We start from the raw sequence: 16,571 nt of genomic DNA on the forward strand, positions 1-16,571 counted from the left end.
AGAAAATATTATTGATCCGAAATTATTTTTTCACATAACCTCAAATACATTTACATAGAGATGAAAACGATGAGTTCAGTGAAAATACCAAGTTGAATACTTTTATAATGTTATCTGAAAAACATTTTCCGATTTCCGATAGTGTTGTTTGCGGTAAATCAAGATCCAAGTATACATATTTTACATACGGCATTTGAGGTTACATTTTTGCGAAGAAAGTTTTGTTAGTCGGTATTTCTTCTGAAAGTTTTAAACTTTTGAAAGTAGGTAAAATTTGTGAAATAGATAATAAATAATAACAAATACGCTAAGTGAAATTTTTTCTGCTGTTACTAATATGGTTGTGTAATATTTGCCTCTCTTACTGAAAAGACTTCGTAGGTGTGTCAAGCTTAAACCATAAAATAACTTGGCATCATTTAAAAAGTGTTAGATATTTAATTTATCATACATACTTTCTTATAACACCAATTCTCAAGATATTGATAACGAGATGCGAAAAATCGATCAAATATGAGAATGTTAAATGCAAACGACGAGGTTGGAGGGTCGAAGACTTCAAAACGAGGATTGATGGCTATTAAAGTAATTCTGTTATTCTATATAGTGCAGCTAAAAGAAAATTATATACTTTGAACAAATGAAACCAGGTCAATCAGTCGATTAAGAAGTATACTACCAACAATAACAAGAGGAAATTTAAAAGAAGCGCAGGAATTGATCAAGACAACAGCGCTAGACGACACACATATTTGATGAGAAAAAGCCAAGGCTAATAATGGCACATATAACTGACAAAAATTCATTATAAACTTAAATAAAAATCGATACATTTTATATGATACTATATTTTACTAATTATATGGACAATAAGAAACATTTTACATAACTTAACTAAAATAATACACATTTTTAACAAATAATATCCGTTTATAATCACTTTTGACTAAATTATATTATTTCTTCTTTTTATGCGGTTCCAAAATCTGAAACAAAGGAAAGGAAAAATTGCTATACAGTTAAGACATTTAGTCGCATGAAGTACAGAATAAAGTCGGCGCAACCCAAATGTAAATTTCTGAATAATCTTTGTTATATAAAGTAATAGAGTTCATTTCTTCGGTCTTTGGTGTTTTTCTAATGTCCGATCCAATCTCTCGCGAGGCCCCTCCTAAATTTATTCTATATTCACGCCGTCACATCCCTTGACTTGCGCCCGAAAAACCTATACGGAGCGGAGCGACAAGGAGGCGAGCGCATCGTCCACACTCTCGCACTCCCGTTCCCTCGTTTGGCCTCACAGAGAGTATGTATCGGGCATAGGGAGTAAAATATAAAACATTTATTGTCGAATTTTAAATTTGCAACAGAAAATGAAGATATTAAGAAATTAGAAACGTACACGTGTCTGTAAAAGATATTATTTAACATCAAATAATTAATAAGAAGTTATTATTTGACGTGTAGTGTCTTCATTCTTATTAAAATTTATTGGTGAAGTACAAGTACCATTTGAATAAATCCAAACCAAAAATCCAAAGAAAAAAACTGATAAGTTGGTTACAATCCCTTAAATTTCATTTAAACTCAAATATTTTGCGTCTTCCTAAACCTCTTATATGCAATAAGTTCTCTTTCTCGTTGGATTCGTCCAAGGACCATAAAGAAGAGGAGGGTCTACTTTAAACCCACACAATTCAATTTTGTGACGTCACATCATAGCAAACGTGTAGCCATCTTATGAAAGCTTTCATCTTGGTGACATTGACAACAACAATGTGTGTGTTATTGAATCCAAATTTACCAAATGATTTTGTGATTATTCTAAACTCAGTCGGTTCCGTATAAACTTTGTAGTGAAGTTTTGTTCACATTGTAGGCATGTCATATGTTTACAACTTTACAACAAAATAAAACACCCCACTTCCTTTTCTAAGTTGCTTGTCTGGCTTTTGGTTCTCTTTTTTGTTTCCTCGACAAAAAATGTGCTTAAGAGTATCTCCAGTGGGATTGTATTCATTATGTATTTGAGTTGACATACAGTTCCACTTTAATTCATAAAATTAATATCAGTCTATCAGATTTGGATAGGTAAACCGGCTTATACTTTTTAGAAGAGTATATGTAATAATAATTGAAAATCAATAAATGTAATGGAAAAGGTTGTTAGCAACAGTTCAGATTTAATGAAATAAAATGAAAGCAGTATAAAATGAAAATCATTTATTCAAAAGATAAATCGAATATCGAACTGATTACTCTTTATTTGTTTTTATTTCCTGCGGACACGCGACCTTCTTTACATTTGACGCTACATATATTTTAGGTTCGTTCCAACCCATCAGCAAACCGTCCCTGGTACAGTGACGATTCTGCGCAATAGAGATCACGTGTTCCAATCGGGCAGTTACCGTTATAAGAATCAATACGAGCGATTCTGTTCCAAGAACAGTCCAGACTAGCAGGTTGTAACAAACCTTTTAAGTAATGTTCAATTCTAATTGTACCACTTGACCGCGTTTAACACTCGAACCGACCGAGACAAATTAAAACACTTTTTCACACGGAGAAGAATTAAAATGAATTCTAATCCTCCAGGAATATGGAAGTTGGCGAAATTCTCAAGTTCAAATAAGAAGCATATACTACCACTACATGGAGATAACATTCTAAACGAATATTAAGATGAATGGATAAGTTACTTAATTGGATATTATGGTTTGTCGTTTTTCTGTAACTATCATTTACATGCAACACAATAATATATAATTATGTGTGCTTAAGAAATTTTTTTGACCTTGTAAAAGTTTTTTGTGACGAAATGTTTGTCTATTTGTTGGCTTTCTTTAGTCTAATATTTTGATCTAAAAATAGTTTTATCTCTTTATCATATTACTCCTACTTGGATTATATTATAGTTGTATTATGAAATTTGACGTAGGTATTAAAAAATAATTGTTGACAAGGATTAAAGGATTTTAAATGACATATCGATACGGCTTAACTATATTTTACCTGAAACGAACACAACAAATCTTCATTTATTGACATTAACGCTCCAGCGTTGTCGAATGAGCCGCAGTAATTTGGCGCGGAAAATATTGTTATTAATTTTCTTTGCGCGAAAAATTCATATCCATCTTCCACTACCTAAAACAACAAGAGTAAAATTGTTTCAATCTATTTATCAAATCTTACAAAAAATGATTTACTTCGATCTTGGGTTTATATGTGTTATGCTCAAAGACCGAAAACGCCCAGTGGCCGTTTAAAACAGCCACAACGCTTTCTGTGCGCCTTGCGTTTGCCAGAACGTGTTGTGGCTGTTCTGATATACTAGCCAGAACCCGAATGAAATTATTTTAGATTTAGAAGACCTCAGCTCACGTAATATAATGCTGCTTATTAATAATCATTTGGTAACAAAGTAGTACATATCTTGTCAATAGTTAATACAAATTATTAACAGTCGTTTTAATGTAAAAAAGTATATTATTAAAATCAATCTTCGCTGCATATCCACCTATTTATTTTTGCATTGGAATTGTTGTGGCATTTTGAATTGCATTGAACTTTATGTTTGACGCAGTTAGGTTAGGTTAGTTATAACTATATGGATATAAAACATATATAAAAACGTTGTTATTAAACATTTATTCAAATAAAGAGTCTTGTACTACTTTGTTACCAAATGATTATTAATAATCAGCATTATATTACGTGAGCTGATGTCTTCTAAATCAAAAATAATTTATTTCGGGTTTTGGCTATATCAGAACACAGGGCCGGATTAAGATTTATAAGGCCCGGGGCTAAAATAATGACGGGGCCCCCTAAAGGAATTCGAAAACCCGGAAAAATTCGTTAGATTACGTTAGATACGTTAGATTTGTGGTATCAACACATCAAAAAATACAGAATGATTTCCAAATGATGGGGCCCGGGGCTATAGCCCCCCCAAGCCCCTAGCTTAATCCGGCCCTGTCAGAACAACGCGTTTTGTGCGTCTTGCGTTTGTCACAACGCGTTGTGGCTGTTTTAAACGGCCACTGGCCATTTTCGGTCTTTGAGCGTAACATATCCACCTTTTCTAATATGCTCATTTGATGAGATTTGGCAGTATGCATTGGTAACTATTTGGATAGATTAGGAAGCCTCACTGTCGATATTTTATATTAACGAATCACGGTATGCGGGATATTGAACGGTAAATTCAATTAACGGGTCACGATTTGCGAGAGGTAAGTCGAATTCACATGGATCAACTAAAATGAAACTTATTTCTGACCTTTGTATTCGAATGAGAAACTACAGACGAGGCAACTGGTTGCCAACCAGTCGGCAATCGGCTTAAAGAAAATCGACATTTTGATTCGCTGGCAACTTATATCATCCATCTCCCGAAGTTCGAATAAGCAAATCAATGATGATTTTTTTCAATATTATGTACCTTCCCGTACTTGCTAAGCTTCATGAAATAAGGAAAAAACGATCTGTACAGTGAATGTCATGCGTTCTCCAGCAATACAACCACCGCATTGTTTGACTGTGTGCCAAGTTCAGAATGCTAGTATTAAACCAAGCACTTTATTCGTTGGATCTTGCGTCGTGTGATTTTTATTTGATTCCTAAGGTGAAATCTATATACAAAGAACAATATTTGTATTTGATGAAGCTGTGAAAGAGAAATCGGTATGCGTTTCAAATAATATAAAAGAAGAAGACTTTCAGCACTGTTTGGAACAATGAAATGTGGCCTTGGAGCTTACAAGGAAAAATGAAGTCACACCTCGTATATGCTAATACGCATTAGCGTAGTAACATTATTGATCAAGTACATTTTGTTAAGAAAAATTAAACGAAACCTTTTGTTTTAGCTGTAAATCTTCAGTAAATTTCTTATATCTCACCTGATGACCTCTAACAATTAGATCAAAATCATGTTTTCTCAAAAACTTTGTTATAACATCCGCTCCAAAAGAGAACGACACTCCTCTATCGTTTGCTGTCCAACCCATTTCTAGACTAGGGTCAGACCATAATAGATCACAAAGTAAACCTGAAACCGAAATGTCGGAATTAGAATGGGGTTAATATTGAATATTATTGGTTAAATTATAATAGTATCCGTAGTTTGCCAGAATTTTTCTGAGGAATAAATAATATAAAATTAATTAATTTTGTTTATTTGATTATACAATAACAAATTATTTTTTTATTGATTACCTACTTTGCATATTTAAAATACGTCGGAACGTGTGTGAAAATCCGGCTTTCAAAAACGTGAGTTTTTTAAACTCCATGACAATAACACGAGAAAAACGTGAAGGTCTATTCTTAATGTCAACTTTTTAATTATTTATCTGTCAGGATGTATTATTCACTTAATAAAAAATGTTTCAGAAACTATATACGAATATTCAATTTAAAAATATTCTTTAAATGAAGGTGAAAAGTACACTTGGTATTGTTCCAAATATTTATGCTATGGTCTGAAGAAGAATTGGCATATTAAAAATGTTAATGAAGTAGTAGAATCCAGCTCAAAATCCCCCAGAAACAATTTCATGATTGTGTGAGAGAAAACAGGAGAATATAAAATATAGAAGCGTTTAAAATGATTCAATACACCCAACACGCCATCCTACAGAAACATTCAAATAATTGTTTTAGAGTTAACGGGAGATGATAAGTTATAAAAGAGTTCCGAATGATCCTATTGTATGTGAAAATATATAAAAAAAATCAAGCTCAAAATCCCCCAGAAACAATTCAATAATTGTGTGAGAGTGAACAGGAGATGATAAAAGATAGAAGCGTTTAAATGATTTTATTTATCCAAATAGCACCACAGTCACTCATCTCCTACAGAAACATTCCAATAGTTGTTTTAAAGTTAACGGGAGATGATAAACGATAAGAGAGGTCCGAATATTCTCATTGTACCATATAACAAGTTCCAAATCCCCCAGTAACAATTCAATAATTATGTTATAATGAACAGGAGATGATAAAAGATAGAAATAAGCGTTTAAAATTATTCAATTTATCTCACCCAACACACCATCCTACAGAAACATTCAAATAGTTGCTTTAGAGTTAACGGGAGATGATAAGTTATGTGAAAATATATATAAAAAAATCAAGCTCAAAATCCCCCAGAAACAATTCAATAATTGTGTGAGAGTAAACAGGAGATGATAAGAGATAGAAGCGTTTAAATGATTCTAATCATCCAACTATTATAAAGTCACTCATCCTACAGAAACATTCCAATAAATGTTTTACAGTAAACAGGAGATGTTAAATGGTAAGGAAGTTTCCAATATCTTATTGTATTATTTTGTAAATCAAGCTTCAAAATCCCCCAGAAACAATTCAATAATTGTTTGAGAGAAAACAGGAGATGAGAAAAAATAGAAGCGTTGGAATGATTCTAAATCCAACTAACTACACTCCACATTCACTCATCCTTCAGAAACAATCAAATAGTTGTTTTAGGTTGAACGGGAGGTGATAAATGATAAGAGAGTTCTTATTGTTTGAGAGAGAACAGATTATGATAAGAGATAGAAGAGTTTAAATGTTCTTTCTATTCATCCAACTATTTATTTATAAAGTCATTCATCCTACAGAAACATTCCAATAGTTGTTTTACAGTAGACAGGAGATGATAAATGATGAGAAAGTTCCGAATATTTTTATTGTACATAAAACACTCCAAATCCTCCAGAAACAATTCAATAATTGTGTGAGAGAAAACAGGAGATGAGAAAACATAGAAGAGAGTTCCTGATGTCCGATGCTCTTAGTGTGCGTTCAAATTGGCAACGCTCAAGCGGTGAGCGTCGAGCGATGCCACTCCAGCGGTGTTAAAAAATCTTTCTGGCTTCGATCTTGTTCGTTTTTTAGTGCGGCATCGCCTTTGTGGTGCGCTCATGTTTATATTTTTATTCAGTATGGATTCGAAGTGCGTAGTTGTTTCCTTTTGAAGTTGATGCTTGATTTTTCCCAGAATGTAATCAAACGTTTCCACTGACATTCTTAAAAACTGAAAAAATCTTATTGGATCATTTCGAAGTTCATGATGAAGGTTATGGAATTCGGCATAAGCAAGTCTATTTCTATTAAGTTCATGAACGCCTTCGCAGTCGTGTACTTTCTATAAGTAATAATCGTTTGGATACCAAATTTATTACGTCCTTTTGGTTCGAAAGCTAAAAAATAACTAAAACGACAGGACAATGCTCACCGCTTGAGCGTCGCCAATGTGAATAATACACACTTAGTGTTGTATTATTTATTTGTAAATCAAGTGTCAAATCCCCCAGAAACAATCCAATAATTGTATGCGAGAAAACAGGAGATGATAAAAGATAGAAGCGTTTAAAATGGTTCAATATACCCAACACACCATCCTACGGAAACATTCAAATAGTTGTTTTAGAGTAAACGGCAAATGATAAATGATAAGAGTGTTCCGATTGTCTTATTATACGTGTATCAATTTTTTGTTAACATTTAGCATGGTTCAACAGATATAAAGTTTTGAATATTATAACAGTAATGGAAACAAACTCAAAGCTGGCCATTTTGTTTTTCAAATCTTCAACTACCACGATGTCTGCAATTTCAATGCAATGCAATGGAATCTCGAAGATGTGAAATGCTATTGTCGTAATCGATTGATTTTTTCTTGGATAAGTTTTTTGAAGTGTCTTATAGGTATTAGGCATGGGTGGTAAGGTCGATATGTTATTTTAGTAGACACGTATAAACACCTCATTGAATGTATAGTTCGATTTAAATATAAGATATAATTTTCACTGATTCCTATACCAAAATGATTTCAGACCCTGGATGCAGGACGTCGCACTTAACTGCCTGGTGATATGACCACCGATGATAGGAAACCATAGATGGGACATACAGTTTAACAAACGATCTGAAAGTCTATGTTGAAAAATAATACTAGGCAGAATACTATCGGTGGCTTGCGATAGGTAGCATAACGAATTTTGATTTTTTATGCGGTTACGTTAACTGTTCTCTTAGCACACGTACTAATTTACCTACCTTGTATAGGAATATCAACGGGTCGTTGTATATTTCGAATTTGTCCTATGTGTAAAAGATCTGGGCTCAATCCTCCATGGCAGCAGAAAATTTTATCGTCTATTATTGCTGCTACGGGCAACGTATTAAAAACGTCAGTAAATAGTTTGAAAATTTTTGTATTATATCTTCGTTTACCTATAAAAAACCGGCACAATTAATAATGTGATTTTTCAATGATTACAATAGTTTACAAAATTTACCTTTTGGTCTGTAACTTTTAAATGTTTGTGATCGATAAATATTCACTTAAGTATGACTTGTTTTTATCAAATATGTATACCCTAAAATTTTCGAGTTACTTTGTTTTCTATTTTTATCATTTAAGCGTATGTCTTTATCGATCAAAGTCGTACTTTAATGTGTTAGAGCGCTTGTAGACGTCCGTTTTTTTCATCGGACATCGGACCGTGTTTTTTACTGTTTTCGCGGTGGTGTATGATTTATAATGGATGTGTGTACATGCGCCGGACCGATGATACTTATTTGTGTGAGAAGACCTCCAAAATGAAGTACACAAAAAATGTTTACAGATCTAAATTAACTGATGAGCATCTTAAATCTCTTTTAATAATTGGTACAAGTAAAATTAGTCCACGACTACAAACTATTGTCAATGGAAAATCTCAATTACATAAATCCCATTAGTACTTACTTCATATGTCATTATGCTTGTTATAAGTTATGTTTTTATTTAAAATGTATAAAATGTTAGTTGGATTCATTTCAATAATTTGTTAGTTATTACATATTGAAGTTAAATTTTCTGCATATTATACATGTCTTTACTCATTACAATTCTGTGTTTCTCTATCCAACTTATCCCAAAAACAATAACAATAACATGACCATATCAATGTAGATGTCATAATTATTATTCAACATAAAATTAGAATACTTCAGTAAACTAAGTTTAATTTGCTATAAAAAATATGTTCTCTAAAAGGAGTTTTCAAGTATGCTAGTTCTCCGCGGGCCGGACAAAATCTGTCCGCGGGCCGGATGTGGCCCTCGGGCCGTAGTTTGGAGACCCCTGCTTTACACAATGGAAATAAATACTCTGGGGTACCTAATGCCCACAGTACAAAGTTAAAAGAAGAATATTGTCACATTTCTCCTAAATTTACTCAATTTAGAAATTCCATTAATGAGTTTGAATTAAAGACTTAGACGCTTTCGTATCTGTGATGTAGAATTTTCTCGAAAATAAAAAGTCTTAAAATAATATGATCTTGTACAAGACCACCTGCTGCAATTGATAAATTTGGAGTGGAATATAAGCCTAAAACACCTCTATTTTTGGCCTTTGATACATCATTTTCCAAAATTGACACATCAGAGAAGAGCATGAAAACAAAATTTTGTAAAGCATTAATTTCATTTTATAAAGTTTTCTTTAGTAAATATTTTTTTATTTCATATCTACGAAGTTGAAACTTTGGTGAGGGCCCAGAGATCAAATTAAAATTCAATGTTAATCGTTGTTTTCAACATTAACGGTATCGTGATGACTGAATGGGTTCCAGAGGGTTAGACTGTCAACCAGACTTACTATTTGTCAGTTTTGACAACACTGCGAGAACGAGCTCGTAGAAAACGGCCCAATTCTGCACCAAGATGCCCAGATGCACATGCCCATAAGTCACTATCTGTGAAGCAGTATTTGGCCTAACATAACCAGAAATTTGGTTATGTTAGGTTAGAACTATCAACGTGTTATAAACCACTTTTCTATCGATGAAAACAACAGGGATGTTACTCGATCTGATTAGGGAGGTTGCTCGATTGATAAATATTAAATAATACTCACATAGATGTCAATATGTTAAATAGTATTCATTAATGTCTATTAAGGTCACTTGAAATGGAAGAAGATATTTTTCAATACGTGGTGCATTATTAACTTAATTAGAAGCTATAGCAGATGAAGCTCTGCTATTCGATTCATGCAAGATGTAGTATTGGTTCATCAGTGTTTACAATTTGCCCTTCTAAGAATAAATATATGTATTAACTTTTGGATTAACAATTACCCAAATGTCAGATCAGAAAATGATTGAAGCACTTTTGTAAACTAACTTGTATATCCGATAAATTTCTCTTCTTATTAGTATTTATTTACTTCAGTTTTATTGTTTGAGCATTGACAGCCTAACAGAAGATAAATTGGTTCGTTTTGGTTACGATATCCATGATACAATTGCAAGACATGCGATATTTATCATATGTAAAATTTTAACGTTGCATGCAATGTTTTACACGTCTTGCTTCATACCAAACGGTCTTTAATAACTCTTTTTCTCTTCTTAATTCTTAGTATTTTCAACAAACAATTTTTCGTGTTAAAATAACCCGTCTTTCAATTTTAATCTTCCATTTAATTTACTTAAATTAAAAATTTCATATTTACCGACACTGCTAAAATAGTAGTTGTAAATTATTGTTATAATTTCTTATTCTAGTTATTTGATTATGTCTCTATTAAGGACAAGAATTAACTTAATTAACAATTAATACATCATTGACACAATACTTACATTCATCAAAAAATCCATATATCTTACATACGGCAGATGTTTCGTGATTACCTCGTAAAAGAAAAAAGTTTTCAGGATATTTTATTTTATAAGCTAGTAATAGACAAATAACTTCTATTGATTGTTTCCCCCTATCGACATAATCTCCAAGAAATAAATAATTCGAATCAGGTGGGAAACCACCAAAGCCGAACAATGTCAAAAGGTCAATGAACTGTCCATGAATATCACCTGCAAAATAATAATGTCGCTCAATAAACTACAAATACAACGTGAAATCGATTATTTATTATATGAAATGTAGATCTTAATCCTCACAATTGTTTAAAATAATTTGGTGTTTATACGAGGATGGTCCCAAAAGTACCTGTCCTGATCTAGAGTTAACGGTAGTTTTAATTGAAAGGCATTAGGAGGCTCATCCCATGTGATCAATTTTTTTCATAAATTGCTTTCTTAACATGTCTAGAATACGGTAGTAAAGTGATTTTTGAAAATTCGAAGTCGTTTTAAAGATACAGCAGGTAGAAGAAAGAGCTGTTCGGATACAAGTTTAGACAAGTTTCTACACGCTTAAACAATCTGCTTTAAAAGAGTTTCAAGAGGAAGCGGAAGGAATACTCTATGGACCAGGCATCGCCGATTGAGGGTAACTTGAGATTTTCATAGTTTTAAATGGACTTGAAACTTTAAACGCGTTTTTCTCAAAACTGTGTTTTTCAAACTTCCCTCCAATGTATCCCAAAAACGGCTTGACCGAATGACTTGAAATTTATAGTGCACACTCAACACATGTAAACGCATAGAATGAACTATTATCAATTGAAAATTTCCAAAATTTCGATTTTTTTACAGCAAAAAACAGAAAAAATCGCAAAATTCGTAACTTTTATTTCAAATGTCTACCAAAAGTCCAATTTTTTGTATATTCATTTGATAATAGTCCATTCCGTGCATTTAGGCTTACAGATTAGAACGCCGTTTTTTTGTTTCGGATAAGCCAATCAGCCGAAATCGTGGAGGAAGTGCGAGCTCATTTTTTCGAAGCGGGGGTGTTCACATTGTAAACTCTAGTTCTACACAATATTTTTAGCTTAAAATTTATATTTATTCTGTCGAAATATATGTTAATAAACTTAAAGCTCTATCTATTTACTGGTTGTAAAAAAAATCCCTAAAAAACAGGCCGTCGCGTTTGTTCACAAAAACAGCGTCGTGAAGATATTTGGCATTGTTTCACAGAAATAAAGCCGTTGATACACAATGGATAAAACTTGGGTCCATCAGTTTACACCCGAAAAAAAGGAACAATCAAAACAATGGAGTCAAAAGGGAAAACCGGCTCCAAAGACGGAAAAGGCCGTACCGTACCATCTGCGTCAGTTATTTGGAATGCGCATGGGATAATTTTCATTCACTATCTTGAAAAAGGGAAAACTATCAAGGACGAATTTATTGCAACGTTTTAGCAAAGAAATCAAGCAAAAACGGCCGTGTCTGCTAAGAAGAAGTGTTGTTTCATCAAGACAATGCACCAGCTTACACATCCGTTAATTCGATTATTCACATATTCAAAACCCACTTACAGGTGAACCTAATAATAAAAGCGTGTTAAAAAGATATCCTTCCGTCAAACCATCTTCGTATTGGAAACCACTGTGGCCCTCAATGACAGCTATAAAGTATCGATAATATCATTTTGGTTGCATCTGTCAGAGCAGTAGTTTAATTTCCGACGTTTTATATCAATTTATTTTATTCTAGTTTTATTTATTTCATTGATAATTGATACTTACCGCATACTTTGATTGGTGCTTCTAGCTCAAGTAACATAGGTTGCTTCAAGAAAATATTCATAGCAGTGAAACATAATCCCTTAATATCAGATTCTGAGATATTAATATATTTTAGTTTCTTACTCTCCCTAACTGGAAAATAAATTGATATAAGTATCTACACAAAATGAAGACGTGAATAGAATTTTACATAGTTTCTACAAATTGTTGTTAATAAAAATAAATTTGCAATGGCCGAATAATTTTTTTAATACTTCTTTGTATCGGAAATAGTGGAGAAACTACACATCAGAATATATTATAACTAAAATGACGGAATATTTCAGTTATTGAAGCTAAGTTATACAAAGTATGATCGAAAAAGGGTAAATCATTTTATAAAGGACAGAGTTTCTTCAAAGTACTGCAATTGGGTAATCCCAACGTTGAATTCTTAACTGAAAGCGTGTTGGGAAGACTTCTTTCGTAATAGCCTTCATATGTTCTGTTGTGACCTTTTCAATGCTAGGAATTATATAGAAATGTGAACGTCACGTCAAGAATGATGGGAAGATATAATTTAGCGTGAAATTCTGAATTTAGCACTGTCTTTTCTTTTACCATATATTGTGACGTTGAAAAGCTGGAGTGAAAAATATGAAGATTTGAAGAAAATTGGTGCACTATAAACGCTGCCTAGTAAACGTTATTAGTGAGAAGTAACTAAACTTGTTTGGTAAGTATGGCTGCAATGTCTGAACAGAGTAGAAGTTTCGTTTGGGGTTCGGGGTAATTTTTGTGACAGAATTAAACCAGTAATTTTATACCTTTAAAAACTGTAATAAAATAAATAGGGTAGTCTCGGCGGACACGGGAGCTAGTTCTCGTGCGGTAGTGGGACGAATGTGTCCTTGTTGCCGAGTATCTACCAGATACTCTAGAATAAAAAAAACCTTGTGGCGTGTACTTTTGGATTTTCCATACTTTTTTAAATTTATTTTCGGCTGTGAGGCGCGAGGTCCTTAGCACCACGAGGCCTTACGCCGCTTCTGTTTACAAGTGGATAAGATATTTAAGTTACCACACGCAGACTCAATGCTAATGCGACACGGTTTCACTAGAACGGGTATAGTACCTGCCAGAGGAGCCGGAACGGTTCAAACTTGTTATTGCTTGTGTTCACACCAGGGTATGACAACATACGTACTGTAAAAATTTATTTTTTATCGCACCTCGTAGTAACATTTAAAATAATAAATGTTTGAATTTATGCATATCTTTTTTTGGTTGATTTTGTTGTAAAATGATATATTCTCTGTATTTACAAATACAATCAGTGGTAATTCAAAAATATCTACTGTGGTATAAACTGATATTAAAAATGACTTGTACAAACAATAGATAGACCTTTAAATTGAGATTAAAAATATATGTAAACCTATGTTATTCATGATATTCTTGTAGATTTTATCTTTTTTTTAGAATAAATTTGTATTGCAAGTTGTGCAATGCAGATTAGTGTTAATTACAGAAAAACAGAAATTACAAACAGAGTGCATATTTATTTATTTGGTAATATACTGTGATACATTATTTTCTATTTTCAATAACAAAAAATTCTGATAGTAGCCCGAACTAATAAATAAAGAAGATTTTAGAAAAAACAAAAATATTTACCTTCCTTTGACGTAAGTTTTGTTATTATTCTATCCACATCTAAAGTCGTAGCCATTTCTGAACACCTGATATTATAAAAATGATTGTAGAACGTAAGGTACACTAAGTTTGATAAGATAATATTGATATTAATGATTTTATATGATTAGAAATATATCGAATGAAACGTGTTGTGATCATCAGAGATTATTTGATATTCTAATAATTATACCATTTCCTGGCGATAATAAAAACAATTTACAGAAAAAATTATCGATAACATCCGAAAAAAATATACTGCTTCAAATAATTCAAAAATGTATGTACGAGGATGGTCTCAGAAGTACCTGGCCTGATCTAGAGATGGCGATAGTTGCTTGAAAAATACCCCTGTATTAGAAAGTGCATAATCTAGATAGCATATGTTTTAAGTTTGAAGACGTCACGTTGTAGTATTTATCAATAGTAAACGTTTTCAGTGAATTCACAAAGCGGTACTGGATGATCGTCGATTGAAAGTGCCCGAGCAGACACAGTAGGTATGTTAAAAAATGGTGTACATCGTATATTAACTGAACAGAGCTGCTATTTTCGCAAAATTTCGGAAGTTACAGTGACTCTTTAAGTCAGTGTCTTGCACTGCCACATTTAGCATCAACTAAATTTTTAACATCTTTCGAAGTGAAGTGTTGAATGAATGCAATTACATTCTTTAGAGTCTTTTGCCTTTGTTGTTGCATTTATAGTCTATTTTATAAAGGTATAGAGTAATAAAATGGGGAATTCCGTCCAGTTCGGCTCAATTTCGGTGTCGGCTATAGATGTAGGTTAATTTATAACGTCAAGAGGAGATGACTGTTTGATGACGAAGAATATTATGATTTTTTATAATTTAATTTCTGTATAATGTATTTTTTGTATAATGTTCAATAAAAAATGAGTGTGCTTAATACTTACTTAATGCCTAATTTTTTTTCTCGTACGAGTATCGTACCGGCACGCCTTTGGCACACTATTTTCAGTGTTTGTGAATGGATAACAATAGGCTAAACCCATATATTGACCCTAACCCGGGTGGTACTACCTGCACTTGATAAAAAGAGAGAAATTTACAATGAAATCAATGCCAAACTATGAAAGTGGCTTAAATATTCGTTGGGTCACTCTGTAGTCCCTTTGCATACCTAATGAGGCTTTATTAGTCTATACCTTTCTGAAATAAACTATAGAGGTGGGTAGATTAGAACTTTCATAAGCAGTTCGGTTCTACAACTTTTTTCAAATGTTTATAATATACTTAATATAAAAAAATGTTTGCTCCGCATGCGCGTAACTCCTGAAATTTTGTGAAAATACCGAGACGTTTAACTGAAAATTCAGTTATGAGACAGCTATGCGCAAGATGGATGCCGCATCTGCTCACAATGGAACAAAAACAGCGTCCATCGAATGTTTGACAATGTTTTGAGAAAGTTTCCGATTCCGATTTGACGATGGTTGAGACAGAGCTTTTAAAAATTGTCAAGAAGCATAAAAATAAGTATAACCCAAACATCATTGATGGAATGGCTAAAAAACAAATAAAACCATTTTAAGATTACCGCCCTACCATTGTGAGCTTAATCCCATTGAATTGATCTGGGCAGATATGAAACAATATATAACAGAAAAAAATTTGAATTTTCTGATGTTTAAAATATTTTTCACGAAGCTATACAGAGAATTACACCCGATAAGTGGAAAAAGTGTGTTCAACATGCCCAGGAAATGGTTGAAACCAACATTTGGAATATAGACATTGATGTGCAAGTTGAGCATTTTATTATAATGTTAACAACGGTGGAAGCTCCATGTCATCTGATGGGGAATAAGAAAATGTATTTATTGAGGTAAAAAATGAAGATTTTATTCTGTTTCAATACACATATTTTCAAATGTATGTGTTCCATATTTACCCTGTATATTTGTGTAATAATAATTGTGTATAATTATTTTTTTCTACGCTCGTTATAATATTCACGTTTTTTTCATCCTTTTGCATTCATAAATAATGTAATTTCTAAATCGGTCCAAAAACGTGAAAAGCACGGAGGGTGGAAATCCAACACAGTTGCAGAGGGTTGCGTAGTACTAATACAACTATAAACGATGTTATTTCTTTGAACTCTTTAAATGTTGCCGATTCAAGTATTAATAGTAATGTTACTTCTTCTCCACTTCAAATTAATAATGCTCACAGTTGTACTTCTAATATTACTATTACAAAATAAAAATTGATAAAAGTTTTGTTAAACTTTTTTAAGTCTACGTGGAAAAAATTTTGTGTGAAACTCGTGAATAGAGTAATTTTCATTTACTCGACGTCAAACCGTCCTACTCGTGAAAAAGTATTACTTTACTCACTTGTTCCATAAATAACTAATAATTTATATTATTAATCTGCTGTATAAAGTTCCAAATAATTTCTTAAATACGGTTTTGTTACATG

The 16,571-nt window shown here is 32.6% G+C and overlaps 1 protein-coding gene across 1 annotated transcript; it reads right to left on the bottom strand.

The window, feature by feature from the left end:
• Positions 1 to 832: 832 nt before the first annotated feature.
• LOC130891169 (serine/threonine-protein phosphatase PP1-gamma catalytic subunit B-like) lies at positions 833 to 14,243 on the bottom strand. The gene is made up of 7 exons (XM_057795767.1): positions 14,105 to 14,243; positions 12,449 to 12,580; positions 10,653 to 10,883; positions 8,077 to 8,253; positions 4,911 to 5,059; positions 3,016 to 3,150; positions 833 to 986 (listed from the first exon to the last, which is right to left on the bottom strand). Exons 1-7 carry the CDS (start codon positions 14,157 to 14,159, stop codon positions 957 to 959), a joined length of 909 nt encoding a protein of 302 aa, XP_057651750.1. The 5' UTR covers positions 14,160 to 14,243; the 3' UTR covers positions 833 to 956.
• Positions 14,244 to 16,571: the final 2,328 nt, after the last annotated feature.

This window comes from Diorhabda carinulata, chromosome 3 (genome assembly GCF_026250575.1).
Source record: "Diorhabda carinulata isolate Delta chromosome 3, icDioCari1.1, whole genome shotgun sequence".
NCBI lineage: Eukaryota > Metazoa > Arthropoda > Insecta > Coleoptera > Chrysomelidae > Diorhabda > Diorhabda carinulata.